This window comes from Ctenopharyngodon idella, chromosome 5 (genome assembly GCF_019924925.1).
Source record: "Ctenopharyngodon idella isolate HZGC_01 chromosome 5, HZGC01, whole genome shotgun sequence".
Classification (NCBI taxonomy): Eukaryota; Metazoa; Chordata; class Actinopteri; order Cypriniformes; family Xenocyprididae; genus Ctenopharyngodon; species Ctenopharyngodon idella.
This window is the reverse complement of record NC_067224.1, coordinates 41,355,960-41,377,226: the sequence shown is the minus strand read 5'-3', so window position 1 is coordinate 41,377,226 and position 21,267 is coordinate 41,355,960. Positions and strand designations below refer to the sequence as shown.

The following is a 21,267-nucleotide window of genomic DNA, read 5'->3' as shown; positions in this document are numbered from 1 at the left end:
CTAGAATATTGGTTGATTTTAATTATTATAAATATATGGACGATCTTGTTACCTTTGAAGGTATTTGGTGTTGCAATGAAGCTAGAGCTTAGATTCTCTGCCCGAGCCCGAGCCCGAGCCCGGACTCGACCCGACCCGACCCGCGGGCCGGGTCGGGCCGATATTTCCCGCCACCGTCCTCGGGCCGTGTCGGGTCGGGCCCTTGATAAAGCACGTCACGTGTCATGCGCAGCGTCTAGTCCACTCGCACTCGCAGTCTCGCACGCGTGACGCAGAGGAGGACCTCTCTGAAACCAGAAACTGTGGACGCAATCTTGTTCTTGCATGACAACATGTAGAACCATGTAAGTAGGCTATAGCTTTGTGATTAATATGGAATTATATAATGATTACATATACAGCAGGCAGCCTTGCTTGGCCTAATCAATTTCTCACACTTCATCTACAGGCTCATGCACAGGCAGGAGGCTACCAGAATGGAGCAGCGTTTTTTGCACTATAGGCCTACGTTTTATAATAGGCTTTACAAATATTTATTTTGTTTAAAAAATATTATATGTTCTAAAACATTGTTTAATTATATTAAAGTAGTAGGCCTATAGTCTTAGGCCATCATTTTCTGTGTTCATCATTGTTCACGGTTTATTTATTTATTTATTTATTTTTTCCAGATCCATTTACGATCCATTCAGTTATTTCTGAATAAACAAACAACGCAGTTTACATGCTTCTTCCTTGTCGTATTATTCATTAAGATAATAATTAATAAATGCACGCACAATTATGAACTTGATAAATGTTACAGATATGTTTTACTATGCACAAACAAATGCCTTTCAACTTACATGTGCACAATTTAGAGCTAAATGAATGTGCTGCAATTTGTACAAAAAGAGAATCTGTAGTAGCCTACGTGTTTTAGCCATTAAATAAGCACATTTAGTTTCAAGTTTGTTAAGTTTTGTTTTGAAGAAAGATTTTCTTTAAAGTGAATTTCGTTTAGTATAAATTGTATCTTAATTTTAATAAATTTTTCATCAACCAATTGCCTGAATTTAATACATAAAAAGCAAAATATAGCAGACAATATAATAATGACATGGAGGCGGCGGCGCGCCGCGGTCACACTTACACCATTTGAAACTCATAACACACGCTGTCACCGAATTTACAAATGCACATCTTACTTGTTGCTCACACACATATTATGTTGAAATAACAATATGTTTAAGTAACATTATTATAATTAATCTTTAAGAATATTTGATTGAATGCTGAATGTTGTGCTTGTTCAATTTAATAAAATTAAAACTTTAACTATGATAATTAAAATAATTGAATATTTAATATTGAGTGGCCAATTTTTGCTCATTTATTAATAGTATATATATATATATATATATATATATATATATATATATATAACTGCGCAGCTCCCCCCTGTGGCCTAAATGATCTAGCACAGTAGCACCTGCGTTAAAAAAAAAAATCTGGCGCCGCCCCTGGTTATAACGGCCCACATATTAAAAATGGTCGGGTTTAAATCGGGCTCGGGCTCATAATTACAGTGAACGTGTCGGGCCGGGCCGGGCTCGGACACAACGTGCTCGGGCTCGGGTAGGGTCGGGCTTGATTTGTTGGGCCCGATCTAAGCTCTATTGTTCACATCTTCAGATAAACACACTGACACAGGCACTGAGGGTTTGAATATTGAGTTTAATATTGAGGAATGAAACAGTTTTCAATAGTTCCTCTATACAGTATGGCAGATCATTGTGTGTGTCTGTTATTAGAGAAGATAGACTGTTTTCTGCATGTGGTTAGTCATCAAATGGGATCAGAGGTTCACTGGCGGTTTTAGGGTGCTGGACTCCATTCACAGTCAATTCCCCTCCATTGCAGGGGAGAGCTTGAAATATCATCACATGAATGCACTTATCCACTCCAACATACACCTGAGAGAGAGAGAGAGAGAGAGAGAAATCCATACAGATTTATAAGTGATCTCTTCCATATAAAACCCTGTTCACATTAATAGCAAACTAAACGCATTCATTTTTTCATGACAGCAAGCAAATTTCTGCGAGTTCTGTTACAGTGACCGTTGCTGACTAGATTTGTGTGTCCAGCAGTGCTACAAAGTTGAGAAAAGTTTTCTCTTATACAGATGCAGAGAAACTTTAAACAGCGACATGATGCATTTTATCTTTCAGAGAGGACGGGAAAATTACTGGACACATCACACCCGTTTAGGACACACTGCCACAGTTGGCTTGTTGATATTAGAAACATACAAATTGTGCCTTGGAAGAGATTCAGTGATGAATTCACAAGCTCAAAATTCATAAAAAACAAAAACAAAACAAAACACTCTCTTACCTTCACCACATAGTTTGTCCCTGCCACAATCTGAGAAGCAAAGCTTAAAGGAGTGTAAACATCAAAATTGGCTCCAGCCTTCTCCTCTATGTCTGACTTCACCTGAATAAACCAATGCACATTTTATATTCATCTATATTATTATTATTTTAATAAGATTGAATTTATTAGTCTCTAGAGAGTCACATCTATCATTCAGATATCAGAAAACTTATGTAAAAAGTATTGTGACATTAAGTGAAAAGTAAAACAGTTCTTTTAAAAATGACAACAAATAATTTCCCCAACACATTTTACAGCACCAAGATTATTTTACTGTTTTAACAAAAACTGCATGAGTGATTTTCTGTCTCCTACCTCAAGGCAGATGTTCGTCACCTCTGGAGTGACAGACTCCTCTGTGGTCCATCCTCCAATATCACACATTTCTTCAGTGTGCTGGTGATCAAATCCTGGATGAAATAAACTGTATTATCAGGCAGTCTCTTGCACAGATTGATTCTGTTCCACTATTTATGCTCCCAAAATCACAGGACATGAGTCGTCATTGGAATACCATGTGATCACATCAAAGGGGAGGAGTTTCACTTTTGGGGGTGTTGTGTAATATTCAGTTCCAGTGAAAAGCTGTTCCAATGGGTATACATGAATATATAGTTCAATATTTCCCCTATTGTGGGCGTGTCCTTGAGACAATGCGCAAATGAATGGAACTGAAAATATTAGTGCACACTCCTCAAATCGCAACTTGTTTAGGTTTAAGTTTCCATCCAATGTTTGCATTTTATTTAACGACAAAGTGAATATACCTAAAAAGATTGTGAAATCTGCTCTCACCAGCCTGTTTCCATCTAATTGGCCTTTTACCAATAAAATGGTGTGTGTAATGACATCATCCCTAAAAAAAATGAGCATTGTTGGATAAGTTTGTTGTGTCGCTAAAAAAATCCCTCGAGTCGTTAATTTCTCGTTTATCGCAAATAGGCCTACTGCTTACTGTTTTCACGAATAATTGGCCTACCTATTACTAAATTATGAAATATCAGGAAATCAGATCAGGGTGAAGTGGGACAGCTTGTCTGACAGGACTGTATGTAACTGCACTTATGTGATGAAGCCCATGGGTTTGGACTCAGGGCTGCTCATTTGTCCTGTATGTGAAATTTTAGGATCCATAAAAACAATTGGTACAGTGAAATGTTCGGTCATATGCAATCTTTAATGTATAAACCTTGAACAGTCAAGCCAGGCGTGGTTTGATGTGGCCGAGAACGCATATATTCAGATCATACAAACAAACAAACAACAGTTATTTGTTCTGGTTTCAGAGTTCAATAACATCAAAACGATCGAAAAGATTAAATCTCTGGTAATTCATTAAATTAAGAAAAACTTTTCCACGAAATTGAATTACATTTTTCCAATAAAAACTAATTTGTTTGAAATAATTTGTTGTAATTTTGTTGTATGAACTTAATTTCCTTTAGTCAAGACTAAAAAATGGTGTCATTCCTACTAGATAAAGTTTTGCCATGCCTAATAGAGAAAATTAGAACTGATGACCATATGAAGACTGTAAACGGTGTGCTGGCCCTCAGACTACACTGTGTAATTTCAGTCAATGCAACAGAAATGATTCATGTAGTCCCAACACAAATGGTTTAAGTTAACATTTAACAAATGTAATTTCATTTAAAGTAATAAAATTGAGCGTAAATGACAATTTAGTAAAAACTAAAGATTTGTGTTATTTCAGCTTATTTTATTTAAATAAACTGAGCAAACAGCTATACTTAACGTTTTTAAATGCTTCATATCTGCCTTCTTAACAATTCTAAAGTTCGTTTAGAGCTTTTTGGATTCAACCCACTTTTTTCCCATAATTTGTTTGCGATCAAATTAAATTACATGTTAATAAATTGTTTATAAAATTATTTTATTAGTGTCATGTCTCATTTGTCAAGTAGCCAGCTTCTGACCATGAAATCATGATTTTATGACATTAATTGTATTTATTCAGATACAAGAAACGTGTAGTTTACCTTCCTTTTGTCAGCATTGGAAACTCCAAAGCCTTCCTTCGTCTGACAGACGCCCACATTTTATTTTTGACAAGTTGCATATATTTTTAAGGTGCTATATTATCCTCATTCATGTTGAAACAAAACTTTATAATATAATAAATTGTATACATAAAATTATTTTATTAACGTGTCACGTTTTTTTGTAGTCTTCGTAATAAAGACTATTTAGATCAATACTTGATCATCAAGCAATATTCAAAAACGGCTGCAGTAGTATAATTTTTCTGATTAACTTTTATTAGATTTTAAAGAACAGACAAAATTACTAAAATAAGGACTAATTCTGTCATGTGACCACATTTATTTGCATTAAAGCCCTTTTTCTCGACAAAAAAATAGTTTTTCGAAACATTTGAAGTATCTACATGGAATTTATACGCCAAAATTAAAACGAAAAAGATTGTGTCGACATTTGCTAAATAAATAAATAAATAAATAAGATTGATAATTGCCATTTCTATCAGCTATATCTGTAAACATTTTGATGCGCTAAACCTTTTTTTCTAGCAAAAAAAAAAAAAAAAAAAAAAAAAATCCTTGAATGGAACTACAATAGTTCTCTTTTTCAAATGTAATATAGTCCAGGTGATATGTGCTGAATCTGAGGTGAAATGTTCAGTTTTTCATAAAAGCATGAAAATTGGTACACTTGTACAGTTTGGGGCCCTGAACATGTTCAGAAATGGAGCCATCACAAAAACGCCTCGTGGTCACCATAGTGACCATTTTACTTTCCGCCATAACCAAATTATGTATTTTGTATCATATCTTCTGAATCAAACATGACACAGGAATATATAACACAGAAAAGGTGATGTCTACCCCTATGTTTTGATGGTCAAGGATTACAATGATACCATATGAAACATAATTTTTATATAAACTGTTCAGGTGAATAGTTAATGGTGAATTCAGTGACGTGAGAAGGAAATCACAGTATCTGAGAACCTAAGCTAGACTTTATAATATCATGTCTGTTGCATGCGTGTTGTGTAGAGTTTCAAAAGCTTAATCCTTTTGTTCATTAACCCTGACAATACAGTGACTGTAAAGAGTAGAATATTCAATATGACTTTAGCAATGTAGCTTAAAAAGAATTTCAGACACAAAGATTTACTTCAAAAAATCTATTTCAGGATCACATTTGTTTGATTTTGTTGTTGAACCTATTCTTCAGTCTTCTTCACAGTGTCCTCCACATTGACACAGAGCTGTGCACTTTAAGGAAGCTTTTTTTTTTACATTTGCAGTGCCGACCGGCAGCCTTTCTTGCAGCCACAGCTTAAGAGTTCAAGGATGGTCTGGCTTGGCTGTGGAAGAGTTGACCACAATGGTTTCCAAATGCTTGGGTTCAACCAACCCCAGTCCCAGTTGGGGGGATTTAGCCTCTGTTGTCATGTCATCTGCATTCTGCTGTCTTCTTGGCCCTGGTTGCAAATGTATATGCTGTGTCACAGCCATTGAAGGCATGAAAACAGAGGCCTTCAGTGCCCTGTCAAAAGCTCCAAAAAGCATTCCAGAGGAGGTGATTTCCACTTCACAATTCTCCTCTATGATTGCACCAGCAGCCAACTCAACATCGATCAAGCTCATCTTGCTTTGTTGACAAAGAAAGGAAGAGGAATGGAACAAATCCCCTCATCTAAGGATGCACTGGTGCAGCACCTCAAAAGAACAGTGTACCAAGGAGGACACTGTTGGGCACTTTAGGTGGAACCAAATACGCCATCTCAGTCTGGGGTTGGATGGACATAAGAGATTGGAATCCATTGTGGTCAACACTTCCACAGGCAAGCTAGTGGCGTGACCACATAAAGGGGATTTTTATAAGGCTGCTTGCTAAATTCATTGTGTATATATACAGTGGTGGTCAGAATTATTGGCACCCTTGATAAATGTGATCAAAGATGACTGTAAAAATAAATCTGCATTGTTTATCCTTTTGATCTTTAATTCATAAAATTAGCAAAAATCTAACCTTTCATTGAAGGAAAAGAATTGAAAGTGGAGGTAAAATCACACTATGAAATAAATGTTTTTCTCCAAAACTCGTTGGCCACACAATTATAGGCACCCTTTTATTCAATACTTTTTGCAACTCCTTTTGCCAAGATAACAGCTCTGAGTCTTCACCTATAATACCTGATGAGTTTGGAGAACACCTGACAAGAGATCAGAGACCATTCCTTCATGCAGAATCTCTCCAGATCCTTCAGATTCCCAGTTCCATGTTGGTGCTTCTTCTCTTCAGTTCACTCCACTCATTTTCTTTAGGGTTCAGGTCAGGGGACTGGGATGGCCATAGCAGAAGCTTCATTTTGTGCTCAGTGACACATTTTTGTGTTGGTTTTGATGTTTGTTTTGAATCATTGTCCTGATGGAAGATCCAACCACAGCCCACTATAAGATTTCTAGCAGAAGCGGTCAGGTTGTGTTTTTTTATCTGTTGGTATTTGATAGAATCCATGATAACATGTATCTGAACAAGATGTCCAGGACCTCCAGCAGAAAAATAGGCCCACAACATTAAAGATCCAGCAGTATATTTAACCGTGGACATGGGGTACTTTTTATCCATGTGTGCACCAAACCTATCTGGTGGGTTTGCTGCCTTTTTTTAGTTTCATCTGACCATAGAATCAGGTCCCGTTTGAAGTTCCAGTTGTGTCTGACAAGTGAATATGCTCTTGAAACCCTCCCGAACAACTTGTGGGGATGTAGGTGCTGTTTGATAATTTTTTTTAGGCTTTCTGAGACTCAAGACTCAACTAATCTCTGCAATTCTCCAGCTGTGATCCTTGGAGAGTCTTTGGCCACTCAAACTCCTCCTCACCGTGCATTAGAATGATTTAGACACACGTCCTCTTCCAGGCAGATTTGTAACATCTTTAGTTGATTGGAACTTCTTAATTATTGCCCTGATGGTGGAAATGGGGATTTTCAATGCTTTAGCTATTCTCTTACAGCCACTTTCTATTTTGTGAAGCTCAACAATTTTGCTGCACATCAGAACTATATTCTTTGGTTTTACTCATTGTGATGAATGATTAGGGGAATTTGGCCTTTGTGTTTCCTCATGTTTATACTCCTGTGGAACAGGAAGTCATGGATGGACAATTTCATGTTCATGATCACCCTGGTGTGCTAAAAAAAATGTAAATATGAATGGGAATATACTTCAGAAATATTTTACTCATAAAAAATTCTAGGGGTGCCAATAATTGTGGCCATCGTGTTTTGGAGAAAAACATTTATTTCATAATGTGATTTTTCCCCCCACTTTCAATTCACTTTTCAATTCCCTTCAATGAAAGGTTAGATTTTTGCTAATTTTATGAATTAAAGATCAAAAGGATAAACAATGCAGATTTGTTTTTATAGTCATCTTTGATCATATTTACCAAGGGTGCCAATAATTCTGACCACCACTGTATGTATATATATATATATATATATATATATATATATATATATATACCTAAAAAGATTGTGAAATTTGCTCTCACCAGCCTGTTTCCATCTAATTGTCCTTTTACCAATAAAATGGTGTGTGTAATGACGTCATCCCTAAAAAAAATGAGCATTGTTGCATAAGTTTCGTTGTGTCGCAAAAAAAATCCCTCAAGTCGTTAATTTCTCGTTTATCGCAAATAGGCCTACTGCTTACTGTTTTCACGAATAATTGGCCTACCCGAGTATTTGTGTTCCTGTTTTGTCTCACGAGAATTCCGCCACAATGCGCCAGGGAATCCCAGTGACGTCACTGGGATCAGCTGATTTTACATTTCCTATAAAAGAAGCGGACTTACTGGCGTTCTGGAGCAACGCTTAACAAGCTCAATTTTGGATTTAGCAACCAATCGCGCTTTACCCTTTTGGCTGTCTTTGTCTGTGGCTGCTGTTTCACATATTTTGGTAAATAAAGAATTTTTCAGATTATTTTCACATTGGGGATTTCATCACAGGACAGCGCTGTTCCTCTTCATGCTCCCGGACTCAAACGCTTCACCAGTGAGGCCGAACCATAACACACACACACACACACACACACACACACACACACACACTAGACTTTTATGGACAATTTACTCACACATACATTTTTGTATATATTGTATATATTGTTTTTTTTTTGTTTTTTGTTTTTGTGTGTGTGTGTGAGTGTCTTCTTGTATAATACACTCTGGGTTGGTATTTATTCTTCGTTTTTGTGGTTATTTATTGTGTCTGCACTTATTCGAACACAATTTTAGGAGGGAAAAGAACATACTTTATTTGTGTAACCTGCCTTATTTAGGCTGAGTGTTACATATTGGTGGCCCATACGGGGATCCTCTATTGTTGTGTTTGGATTTGTATAGTTATCCTTATGGATGTGACAAACGCTGAGACAGTTACTGATGTTCAAGTAGTGAATACCGAAAACCCATGTACACCTATAAATGACCAAGATAATGTTGAGCAGCCAGATATGGATTTTACAGCAGGCCCATTTGTAACAAGGCACAATCCCACAGCAGCAATAACATCTAAGCTCAGTTCATTGTACATTTCTGACTCTAACCAGTCTGATGATGATGATGATGATGATGAAAGAAGTTGTATTTTAAATGTTGGAATGGTACAAACAATGCAAGATGACATAACCCAGGTAAAAGTGGATTTATTGGCTCTGAATCAAAAAGTTTGGAACATGATTTCAAACAGTCAATGGACAGTACATTAAACCAGGAAACCAGTTTCAGGCAGGCCATGGACGCTAGCTTGGAAGATTATTTTGAAGTCCCTGGAAAAATTAGAAAAGGCCGTAAAAGATTGTTTTCTAAGGAGAGTGCTAAATGGGAAAGTCAAATGAAAAAGTTAAGACTCACTAGCACCTCCACACTCTCCAGATTACGGGCCTACTTACCAGCTTCCTCCCACATTTCTGCTGTCCATTATCCACAGACCCCAGTGCCAGTATCTAAAGACAAAAGTCCGACACATAAAACTCATAATGCTACTTATGACATTCATCCTCCTGTGCATATTCATCCACCTAGTGTGCTTACCTCCTCAGTTATGGCTGGTTCATCCTCATTCTGTGCTCGGCTTCCCATCCGCCTTGAGTTCCCCTCTTTCGCGACTCCTGCGAGACAGCAGATGTGTTAAACTTCATCGAGCAGTGTGAAAACTTCCTGGAGATCAGGCCCCTTCCCAGCGTCGAGCTCATCAGAACCCTAGCACGGTCCTGAAGGGACCCGCTCAGAGCTGGTGGAAAGCAGATAAGGTTAAGCTAACTGACTGGCAAACCTTCAAAAAGGCATTTATGGCTGTTTTTCTTTCAGACGATTACCTCTCAGAAGTGGAGGAGGAGTTGAGGACATTGGTCCAGCAGCCGCGACAACGTCTGATGGACTTCGCCTATGACTACTGGGCTCTCTGCTTGAAGAACACCGTGGAGTAGCTGGTGAAGGTCGGGTCAATGGTGGAAAAGTACTGCATGGGAGCAAAAGACTACTGCCAAAAAGTCGGTACTCAGAGTAGCAAAGACAAGCCCAAGAAGTCTGCAGAATGTACCAGCAACAAAAACCTGGCTGGAGTAACCCTGGCACAACCCCATCCAGTCACAGTGCAAGAGCTGTGGTGGTCTGCAAGCAATTAAAATTCATATAAAATTCATCAGACTTATTTTAATTATTTAAAATAAATGTGCAAGACAATATGTTTTAAATGTTTTGAGAATTAGTGACAAGATAGAATTTTCATATTGGCTATCCACATACCCGATCATCAACAAAACACCTCAAATATCTCTGCACTTTTTCAAGTGCAGCGTTTCTGAAACTTTCGAGACAATAAATGTCCCACATTTGACTTGGAAAATGGATTTCAAATTGACAATTCAAATAATTATGTTTAGTTATTTCAGCAATATTTTTTAGTAAAGTGAAGTGAATTTGGTGTTCTTCAGATAAACACACTGACACAGGCACTGAGAGTTTGAATATTGAGTTTAATATTGAAGAATGAAACAGTTTTCAATAGTTCCTCTATACAGTATGGCAGATCATTGTGTGTGTCTGTTATTAGAGAAGACAGACTGTTTTCTGCATGTGGTTAGTCATCAAATGGGATCAGAGGTTCACTGGCGGTTTTAGGGTGCTGGACTCCAGTCACAGTCAGTTCGCCTCCATTGCAGGGGAGAGCTTGAAATATCATCACATGAACGCACTTATCCACTCCAACGTACACCTGAGAGAGAGAGAGAGAGAGAGAGAGAGAGAAATCCACACAGATTTAAAAGGGATTTCTTCCATGTAAAACTGTTCACACTGATAGCAAACTAAATGCATTCATTTTTTCATGACCGCAAGCAAATTTCTGTGAGTTCTGTTACAGTGACCGTTGCTGACTAGATTTGTGTGTCCAGCAGCGCTACAAAGTTGAGAAAAGTTTTCTCTTGTACAGATGCAGAGAAACTTTAAACAGCGACATGATGCATTTTACCTTTCAGAGAGGACGGGAAAATTACTGGACACATCACACCCGTTTAGGACACACTGCCATTGTTGGCTTGCTGATATTAGAAACATACAAATTGTGCCTTGGAAGACTTTCAGTGATGAATTCACAAGCTCAAAATTCATAAAAAACAAAATAAAACACTCTCTTACCTTCGCCAGATAGTTTGTCCCTTCCGCAATCTGAGAAGCAAAGCTTAAAGGAATGTAAACATCAAAATTGGTTCCAGCCTTCTCCTCTATGTCTGACTTCACCTGAATAAACAAATGCACATTTTATATTCATCTATATTATTATTATTTTAATAAGATTGAATTTATTAGTCTCTAGAGAGTCACATCTATCATTCAGAAAACTTATGTAAAAAGTATTGTGACAACAAAAATGACAACAAATAATTTCCCCAACACATTTTACAGCACTAAGATTATTTTACTGTTTTAACAAAAACTCCATTTACTACATTTCTGTCTCATACCTCACGGCAGATCTTCTCCTCCTCTGGAGTGACAGGCTCCTCTGGGGTAAAGCCACCACATATTGGCATTGCTGCAGTATGCTGGTGATCAAAGCTGGTGATAAAATAACTGTCCCCAACAAAAACTGCGTTTACTACATGAGTGATTTTCTGTCTCCTACCTGACGGCAGATCCGTTGTCTATATTCACACATTTCTGCAGTGTGCTGGTGATCAAAGCCTGGATGAAATAAACTGTATTATCAGGCAGTCTGTCTCACAGATTGATTATGATCCACTATTTATGCTCCCAAAATCACATGACATGAGTCGTCATTGGAATACCATGTGATCACATCAAAGGAGCTGAATGAATAGGCGGAGTTTCACTTTGGGGCTGTTGTGTAATATTCAATATTGTGTAATATTCAAAAGCTGTTCCAATGGGTATACTTTAATATTTATGATATTTCCCTTATTGTGGGCGTGTCCTTAAGACAACGCGTAAACGAATGGAGCTGAAAATATTAGTGCACACTCCTCAAATCGCAACTTGTTTAGGCTAATGGATTATTTCTAAAACAGTATAATAAAGTCTCAAGTTTCCACCCAATGTTTGCATTTTATTTATCGACAAAGTGAATATACCTAAAAAGATTGTGAAATTTGCTCTCACCAGCCTGTTTCCATCTAACTGTTTTTTTTACCAATAAAATGGTGTACGTAATGACATCATGCCTAAAAAAATAAGCATTGTCACATAAGTTTTGTTGTGTCGCTAAAATAATCCCTTGAGTTGCTAATTTCTCATTTATCGCAAATACCGTTTTCACGAATAATTGGCCTGTTACTAAATTATGAAATATTAGGAAATCAGATCAGGGTGAAGTGGGACAGCTTGTCTGACAGGACTGTATGTAACTGCATTTATGTGATGAAGCCCATGGGTTTGGACTCAGGGCTGCTCATTTGTCCTGTATGCGAAATTTTAGGATCCATAAAAAAGATTGATACGGTGAAATGTTCGGTCATATGCAATCTTTAACGTATAAGCCTTGAACAGTCAAGCCAGTCGTGGTTTGATGTGGCCGAGAACGCATATATTCAGATCATACAAACAAACAAATTAAAAAAAAAAGTTATTTGTTCTGGTTTCAGAGTTCAAAACGATGAAAAAGATCAAATCTCTGGTAATTTTTTTTCTCAGAGACAGATGCAGCTGTGACCTACACAACCCCCCCACCCAAAAATTACAAAAACGAACTTCATTAAATTGAGAAAAACTTTTCCACGAAATTGAATTACATTTTTCCAATAAAATCTAATTTGTTTGAAATAATTTGTTGTAATTTTGTTGTATGAATTTAAATTCCTTTAGTCAAGACTAAAAAATGGTGTCATTCCTACTAAAGTTTTGCCATGCCTAATAGAGAAAATTAGAACTGATGACCATATGAAGACTGTAAACGGTGTGCTGGCCCTCAGACTACACTGTGTAGTTTCAGTCAATGCAACAGAAATTATTCATGTAGTCCCAACACAAATGGTTTAAGTTAACTTAACATTTAACAAATGTAATTTCATTTAAAGCAATAAAATTGAGTGCAAATGACAATTTAGTAAAAACTAAAGATTTGTGTTGTTTCAGCTTATTTTATTTAAATAAACTGAGCAAACAACTATATTTAACATTTTTAAATGCTTCATATCTGCCTTCTTAACAATTCTAAAGTTCGTTTAGAGCTTTTTGGATTCAACCCACTTTTTATCCTTAATTTGTTTGTGATCAAATTAAATGACATGTTAATAAATTGTTTATAAAATTATTTTATTAGTGTCATGTCTCATTTGTCAAGTAGCCAGCTTCTGACCATGAAATCGTGATTTTATGACATTAATTTTATTTATTCAGATACAAGAAACGTGTAGTTTACCTTTCTTTTGTCAGCATTGGAAACTCCAACAGCCTTCCTTCGTCTGACAGACGCCCACATTTTATTTTTGACGAGCTGCATATATTTTTAAGACACTATATTATCCTCATTCATGTTAAAACAAATCTTTATAATATATTAATACATTGTATAGGCCTACATAAAATTATTTTTATTAATGTGTCATGTTTTTTGTAGTCTTCAAAATAAAGACTATTTAGATCAATATTTGATCATCAAGCAATATTCAAAAACAAGTGCAGTTGTATTATTTTTCTGATTAACTTTTATTAGATTTTAAAGAACAGACAAAATTACAAAAATAAGGACTAATTCTGTCATGTGACCACATTTATTTGCGTTAAAGCCCTTTTTGTTGACAAAAATATTTTTTTCGAGACATTTGAAGTATCTACATAGAATTTTTATATATATATATATATATATATAAAGTTTTAATTTAAACGGAAAAAGATTGTGTCAACATTTGCAAAAAAAAAAAATAAATAAGATTGATCATTGGCATTTCTATCAGCTATATCTGTAAACATTTTGATGCACTAAACCTTTTTTTTAGCAAAAAAAAAAAAAAAAAATCATTTTACTTTCCGCCATAACCAAATTATTTATTTTGTATCATATCTTCTGAATCAAACAGAATAACAGAGAAAAGGTGATGTCTACCCCTATGTTTTCATTGACAAGGATTACAATGATACAATATAAAACATCATAAACTGTTCAGGTGAATAGTTAATGTTGAATTCAGTGACGTGAGAAGGGAATCACAGTATCTGAGAACCTAAGCTAGACTTTATAATATCATGTCTGTTGCATGCGTGTTGTGTAGAGTTTCAAAAGCTTAATCATTTTGTTCATTAACCCTGACAATACAGTGACTGTAAAGAGTAGAATATTCAATACGACTTTAGCAATGTAGCTTAAAAAGAATGTCAGACACAAAGATTTACTTCAAAAAATCTATTTTAGAAACACGTTTGTTTGTTTTGTTGTTGAACCTATTCTTCAGTCTTCTTCACAGTCTCCTCCACATTGACACAGAGCTGTGCACTTTAAGGAAGCTTTTTTACATTTGCAGTGCCGACCGGCAGCCTTTCTTGCAGCCACAGCTTAAGAGTTCAAGGATGGTCTGGCTTGGCTGTGGAAGAGTTGACCACAATGGTCTCCAAATGCTTGGGTTCAACCAACCCCAGTCCCAGTTGGGGGGATTTGGCCTGTTGTCATGTCATCTGCATTCCAGGTATCCACTGCGGTCTTCTTGGCCCTGGTTGCAAATGTAGATACTGTGTCACAGCCAGTGAAGGCATGACAACAGAGGTCTTCAGTGCCCTGTCCAGAGGAGGTGATTTCCATTATGAACCACTTTACAATTCTCCTCTATGATTGCCAACTCAACATCGATCAAGCTCATCTTGCTTTGTTGACAAAGAAAGGAAGATGAATGGAACAAATCCCCTCATCTAAGGACGCACTGGTGCAGCACCTCAAAAGATCAGTGTACCAAGGAGGACACTGCTGGGGTCAAGCACTTGAGGTGGCACCCAGGGGCGCAGGAGACATTTTCAAAGTGGGGGGGGACCAAACTGTAAGCAAAAGCCCAGATAGTAAGATCAGATTTCCAGATATCAGATCACCACTTCAGGCTCACCATTGGACCACCATCATATATTAAACTTGCCTGATCATTAACCTCATAAGCACTGGGACCATTTTGGGGATTTCCACCTGGATTTGGCATACCCAAATTGAAAAGCTTCCCATACCCACATACAGTGTTCCAGCTGCTGCTGCTGCTCACTAATCTTCAGAAACTGAAACAAAGAAATTACTGTTTTTACACAGTTTTTGCACTGTAATAATACTCATTTCACAATATCAAAATGTAGATTTACTGAAATGGTAATTCTATTCAAGTTTGCAGCCTTGCCATATCCCAAACGTATAGTTTTGACATTCTTTTTGGTCAAATAATAGTTTATCATATTGGTTGCTGTTCTTTCACATTTTAAAATAATAATAATTCAATCAAAAATGAGTATAAGCATTGTAAATGCAGTAATAGTTTATACATACCAAAACGCAGAGTCCTCTCCTCCCAATTGTGTCGCTGGGCGAGGCAATAATCACTTTTGTTTCGCTTTCAAAGATCTCTTTTATCGATGGCATCGATGCTTTTCCGTTGCTAGATGTGATTATCGAAATCAAAACAGTCCATAAACTATAAATCCTCATGAAAACTGTAACGAAGCGGGACTCAGGGTAGGATCCATTTGCAAGCTTTATTAAACAGTTCGTAGTCAAACAGGCAATGGTGGAACAACAGCAAACAGGTATGGCAGAGAGCAGGCAGAATCGTAGTCGAGGAACAGGCAATGGGTCAGGGCTGGCAGATAACAATCGTAAATCCAAAACAGAGCAAATAGTCCAAAGGGCAGGCAGCAGAGAATCGTACACGGGGAACAGACAGGATCAGTAACAGACAAGCAAACACAATGAAGAACGCTCAGAATTGCCACAAGAGTAAACAAGACCTCGCAAACTGTATGTGGATGTGAGTGACTTAAATAGTCCAGGTAATGTGCTGCAGCTGGGTGTGGTGATTACTGATGGGTGGAGTGAGTGCAGGTGATTGGCAGGGAGGATTATGGGAACTGGAGTCCGGGAATGACTGGAGCGTGACAAAAACTCACAAATACTATAAAATACTTCAAAAACATGACTTCAAGACAGCTTGCGCGTCAACCGGAACTGAATGGGAGAGATCAGCCTGTGTCAAATTTCTCTGTCTCTGAATGGACGGTTGGCTTGATTGACGTCCCCACGCAAGCTAACTTTCGGGCATGATTTATATACCATTGACATGTCCTCAGAAAATTTGCGTGTTTCATTCTGCACATCCACGACAAAACAGTTATTATTCAGAAACGTGAAAATGGTCTCATTTGAAAGAAAATATCCTAAACTAGTTTGTAGCTTTTTTGATACTGTTTTAGTTTGATACTGACTTAAGCAGCCCTTATCAAAAGTGCAGGGGTCAATTTCTGTCTTTTTAAAACTGCGGGGGTCCTGACTCCCCTGTCCCCCGTGCCAATTTTTGGCACCAAATATGCCATCTCAGTCTGGAGTTGGATGGACACAAGCGATTGGAGACCATTGTGGTCAACACTTCCACAGGCAAACTTGTGGCATGACCACATAAAAGGGATTTTTATAAGGCTGCTCGCTAAATTAATTGTACATATATAAAAAATTGCTGTAAAATTACAGCCAATTTCCAGTAAAATACTGTTATTTCAATAAACAGTTAAATCATGTAAATTTAAAGGTAATGGTCCTTAAATTAAGCACTTGCAGTAAATTTACAGTATTTAACAGTAAACCGAAAAAAAAATAAGGATGTACTGGAGGCAACAGACTGGGGTTGGTTGAACCCAAGCATTTGGAGACCATTGTGGTCAACTCTTCCACAGCCAAGCCAGACCATCCTTGAACTCTTAAGCTGTGGCTGCAAGAAAGGCTGCCAGTCGGCACTGCGAATTTAAAAAAGCTTCCTTAAAGTGCACAGCTCTGTGTCAATGTGGAGGAGACTGTGAAGAAGACTGAAGAATAGACAATCAAACAAATGTGTTTCTGAAATAGATTTTTTGAAGTAAATCTTTGTGTCTGACATTCTGTTGCTAAGGTCATATTGAATATTCTACTCTTTACAGTCACTGTATTGTCAGGGTTAATGAACAAAAGGATTAAGCTTTTGAAACTCTACACAACACGCATGCAACAGACATGATATTATAAAGTCTAGCTTAGGTTCTCAGATACTGTGATTTCCTTCTCACGACACTGAATTCACCATTAACTATTCACCTGAACAGTTTATGATGTTTTATATTATATTACTGCAATCCTTGACCATCAAAACATAGTGGTAGACATCACCTTTTCTGTGTTATCATGTTTGATTCAGAAGATATGATACAAAACACTTAATTTGGTTATGGCGGAAAGTAAAATGGTCATTATGGCGACCATGAGGTGTTTTTGTGATGGCTGAAAATGTTTTTCTGAAAATGTTCAGGGCCCCAAACTGTACAAGTGTACCAATTTTCATGCTTTTATAAAAAAAGTGAACATTTCACCTCAAATTTAGCACATATCACCTGGACTATATTACATTTGAAAATGAGAACTATTGCAGTTCCATCCAAGGATTTTTTAATATAAAAATTTTTAAATAAAATAAGCTGAAACAACACAAATCTTTAGTTTTTACTAACTTGTCAATTTTATTATGTTAAATGAAAGTACATTTGTAAAGGTAAAGGTAACTTAAACCATTTGTGTTGAGACTACATGAATCATTTCTGTTGCATTGACTGAAATTACACAGTGTAGTCTGAGGGCCAGCACACCGTTTACAGTCTTCATATGGTCATCAGTTGTAATTTTCTCTATTAGGCATGGCAAAACTTTATCTAGTAGGAATGACACAATTTTTTAGTCTTGACTAAAGGAATTTAAGTTCATACAACAAAATTACAACAAATTATTTCAAACAAATTAGATTTTATTGGAAATCTTGGAGAATGGACCACAGAGGAGCCTGTCACTCCAGAGGTGGAGGACATCTGCCTTAAGCTAGGAGACAGAAAATCACTCATGTAGTAAATGCAGTTTTTTATTAAAACAGTAAAATAATCTTGGTGCTGTAAAATGTGTTGGGGAAATTATTTGTTATTTTTAATAGAACAGTTTTACTTTTCACTTAATGTCACAATACTTTTTACATAAGTTTTCTGATATCTGAACGATTGACGTGACTCCCTAGAGACTGAATTAAATCTTATTAAAATAATAATAATATAGATGAATATAAAATGTGCATCTGTTTATTCAGATGAAGTCAGACAGAGAGAAGAAGTATGGAATCCATTTTAGATACACTCCTTCAAGCTTTAGGACTCTAAATCTGCTAGGAGGAACACACTATTTAGTGAAGGTAACTGAGTGTTTTGTTTTGTTTTTTATGGATCTTTGAGCTTGTGAATTCATCACTGAAACTCTTCCAAGGCACAATTTGTATGTTTCTAATAACAACAAGTCAACTATGGCAGTGTGTCCTAAACGGGTGTGATGTGTCCAGTAATTTTTCCCTCCTCTCTGAAAAGTAAAATGCATCAAGTCACTGTATAAAGTTTCTCTGCATTTGTAGCCTATAAGAGAAAACTTTTCTCAACTTTGTAGCACCGCTGGACACCCAAATCTAGTCAGCAATGGACACTGTAGCAGAACTCACAGAAATTTTCTTGCTGTCATGAAAAAAATTAATGCGTTTAGTTTGCTATAAATGTGAACAGGGTTTTACAAGGAAGAGATTACTTATAAATCCATGTGGATATTTTTCTCTCTCTCTCTCTCTCTCTCTCTCAGGTGGACGTTGGAGGAGATGTGTGCGTTCATGCGATGATAGTTGCAGCTCTCCTCCGCGATGGAGAGGAACTGACTTTGCTTGGAGTCCAGCACCCTAAAAACCCCAGTGACCCTCTGATCCCCTTTGATCACTAACCACATGCAGAAAATAGTCTGTCTTATCTAATAACAGACACACACAATGATCTGCCATACTGTATAGAAGAACTATTGAAAACTGTTTCATTCCTCAATATTAAACTCAATATTCAAACCCTCAGTGCCTGTGTCAGTGTGTTTATCTGAAGATGTGAACAACACCAAATTCACTTCACTTTACTCAAATATTTTTATGCTGAAATGATAAACAAACAATAATAATAAAAAAAAATTCTCATTCCAAATCTTTTTTTTTTAACTTTTTTTACTTCCAAAAAAGTAAAATAAAATAATGTAAAATAATTTTAACATTTAGTTGACTGTCTGCATGACTTTTTTTAAAACTTTTTGTAGTAACCTGTAAAATGAATCAAACTAGCCTAATACAGTGTTTTAGCATTAGCCTATTAGCATAGGTTATTCACTTATTGTTTGTTGTTTCCTTATTTATCTAAAATACCTGTAACCAATCAGGTAAAACAGCTCAGAAAATATATTACAAAATGTCTCAGGTTACGCATGTAACCATGGTTCCCCGAGAACAGGGAACGAGATGCTGCGTCAGAGCGCTAGGGGAACCGGCTCCACGGGAACCGGTGTCTGAAACACATATCCAATCTCGGCAATATTATATTGACCGGCGCCAGCCCATGACGTCATAACTATGAGCCCCGAAAGTATATAACGGGTACCCAGATAACATATCATCCACTTATCGTCTGAAGGGACTGTATGCAGGCAGGCCCTGAGGCATGGCTAAGAGACGCAGCGTCTCGTTCCCTGTTCTCAGGGAACAATGGTTACATGCGTAACCTGAGACGTTCCCTTTCGAAAGGGAACTCGCGCTGCATCAGAGTGCTAGGGGAACGATATATCCATGCCGCCATGCTGAGGGGAACAGGACTCAGCAAAGTGCTATCAACCCTTGCAAGCGAGGGGAGTAACTCTGCTCAATCCTAGGATCTACAAAGCACATATGTTTCAAGGTGCTAAGGAGGCCGCGCACTCTAAAAGGGAACCCTCGCGAGGGGAGTGCTCACAGCCTAAGGGCTGATCTAACTGGGAGACCTCGAGAGAAGCCTTCAACCTCTGACCAGACTTGGGGAGCTAAGTACTCAAATCTACCCCAAAGTAAGGGGAGTCAAAAGCTCGACCTATTAGATCGACCAGGCTATAGTTTAGAAAACAAAGGTGAACTAGGTTAGCCAAGCCAGCAACACATAGTAGCGTGCGGTCTCAGGGAGGCCGGAAAGGCCAACCACCTGAAAACAAGACTTTGCTGACCGATACCCAACTGCTGGGGACTCGCATCAGGGATGCCTACAGTGGCCAGCTACCTGGTATCAAGTCTTGACTGATAGAGAAGTACCCACGCTGTGAGGGAATTCACCTTCAGAGAGGCCCAGTAAGGCCAAACACGTTGATGGCAAAATTCACTGTCTGAATGTAGTCAACTGCCATGCATCCACTTATTGGGGGCTGGCTCTCAGGGAGGCCTGCTGAGGCCAGCTACCTGATAGCAAGACTAGCTAGCTGTCTAGGGCCTGCAACACTGGGGCTCACCTACAGGGAGGCCTGCTAATTCTCAGAGAGGCCTGCTAAGGCCAACAATTGAGAACAAGCATTCGCTAGCTGCCAGAAACCCACACAACTGGGGACTTGCCCTCAGAGAGGCCTGCTGAGGCCTACTATCTGAAGCAAGTCTACATGCACCTACCAGAAAACCCATTACTGCTTTGGACTAGCCTCCAAGGTGGCTCACTAGGGCCAGCTGCCTGGCAGCCAGTACTTCATGGCTAAATACAGCACCCACACTGCTGGGGCTCGCCTTCAGAGAGACCTGCTAGGGCCATACAACTGATAGCAAGCCAATGCTAGCTGCCAAGTACCCAAATACTGGGGATTCGCCCACAGGGAGGCCTGCTAAGGCCAACTACCAGAGCAAATCTTCTGGCTACCAAGTTCCAGCAAGATGGGGACACTGTTGGGGACTCGCTCACAGAGAGGCCTTCTAGGGCCTACTTATCCAATAGCAAGTCATTGCTAGTTGCTAGCTGCTAAGAGCCCCAAAAACATTGGGGGTTCGCCCACAGGGAGGCCCACCAAGGCCTGCTACCTGACAGCAAACCTCTGCTAGCTGTCACATACCCAAAGTGCTGGGGTTCTGAGTCAAACAGCTCAAGCCATTGATAAAGCTGCCAAGTCATTGTGTGGTCACTACTGTTGAAATAAAATGCTTTTATTGCATGAAAACATCACCGTTATTTTATATAAGATACAATAATAATGAAGTTAAGGAAATGGGTCATTGACATTACCTGAG

General features: G+C 37.9%; 1 protein-coding gene and 1 long non-coding RNA gene across 4 annotated transcripts; both read right to left on the bottom strand.

Moving 5' to 3' along the window:
- Positions 1–1,696: 1,696 nt before the first annotated feature.
- LOC127512138 (cystatin-B-like) lies at positions 1,697–11,763 on the bottom strand. 3 transcript variants are annotated; one of them, XR_007930129.1, is made up of 4 exons: positions 11,607–11,763; positions 11,446–11,526; positions 11,120–11,221; positions 1,918–1,955 (listed from the first exon to the last, which is right to left on the bottom strand). XR_007930129.1 is itself a non-coding variant. In XM_051892778.1 (4 exons), the coding sequence occupies exons 1-4, from the start codon at positions 11,637–11,639 to the stop codon at positions 10,563–10,565; spliced, it is 351 nt and encodes a 116-aa protein (XP_051748738.1). In that variant the 5' UTR covers positions 11,640–11,763; the 3' UTR covers positions 10,439–10,562. The 3 variants fall into 3 exon arrangements, 2 of the variants coding, with proteins under 2 accessions (XP_051748739.1, XP_051748738.1); XM_051892778.1 differs by lacking the exon at positions 1,918–1,955 and adding an exon at positions 10,439–10,697; XM_051892779.1 differs by lacking the exons at positions 11,120–11,221; positions 11,446–11,526; positions 11,607–11,763 and adding exons at positions 2,380–2,481; positions 2,737–2,906 and having other exon boundaries at positions 1,697–1,955.
- Positions 9,111–9,792, bottom strand: LOC127512147 (uncharacterized). Its single transcript, XR_007930139.1, has 3 exons — positions 9,515–9,792; positions 9,373–9,426; positions 9,111–9,249 (listed from the first exon to the last, which is right to left on the bottom strand). It is a non-coding gene; the product is annotated as an uncharacterized LOC127512147 (long non-coding RNA).
- Positions 11,764–21,267: the final 9,504 nt, after the last annotated feature.

Excerpts from the sequence above, each read along its gene's own strand:
- LOC127512138 (XM_051892778.1), bottom strand. The coding sequence starts at position 11,639 with ATGTGTGAATATAGACAACGGATCTGCCGTCAG. Across the intron at positions 11,527-11,606 it reads GACAACGGATCTGCCGTCAG|CATACTGCAGCAATGCCAAT; the intron begins GTAGGAGACAGA and ends TTTGATCACCAG. Across the intron at positions 10,698-11,119 it reads GGACAAACTATCTGGCGAAG|GTGTACGTTGGAGTGGATAA; the intron begins GTAAGAGAGTGT and ends TCTCTCTCTCAG.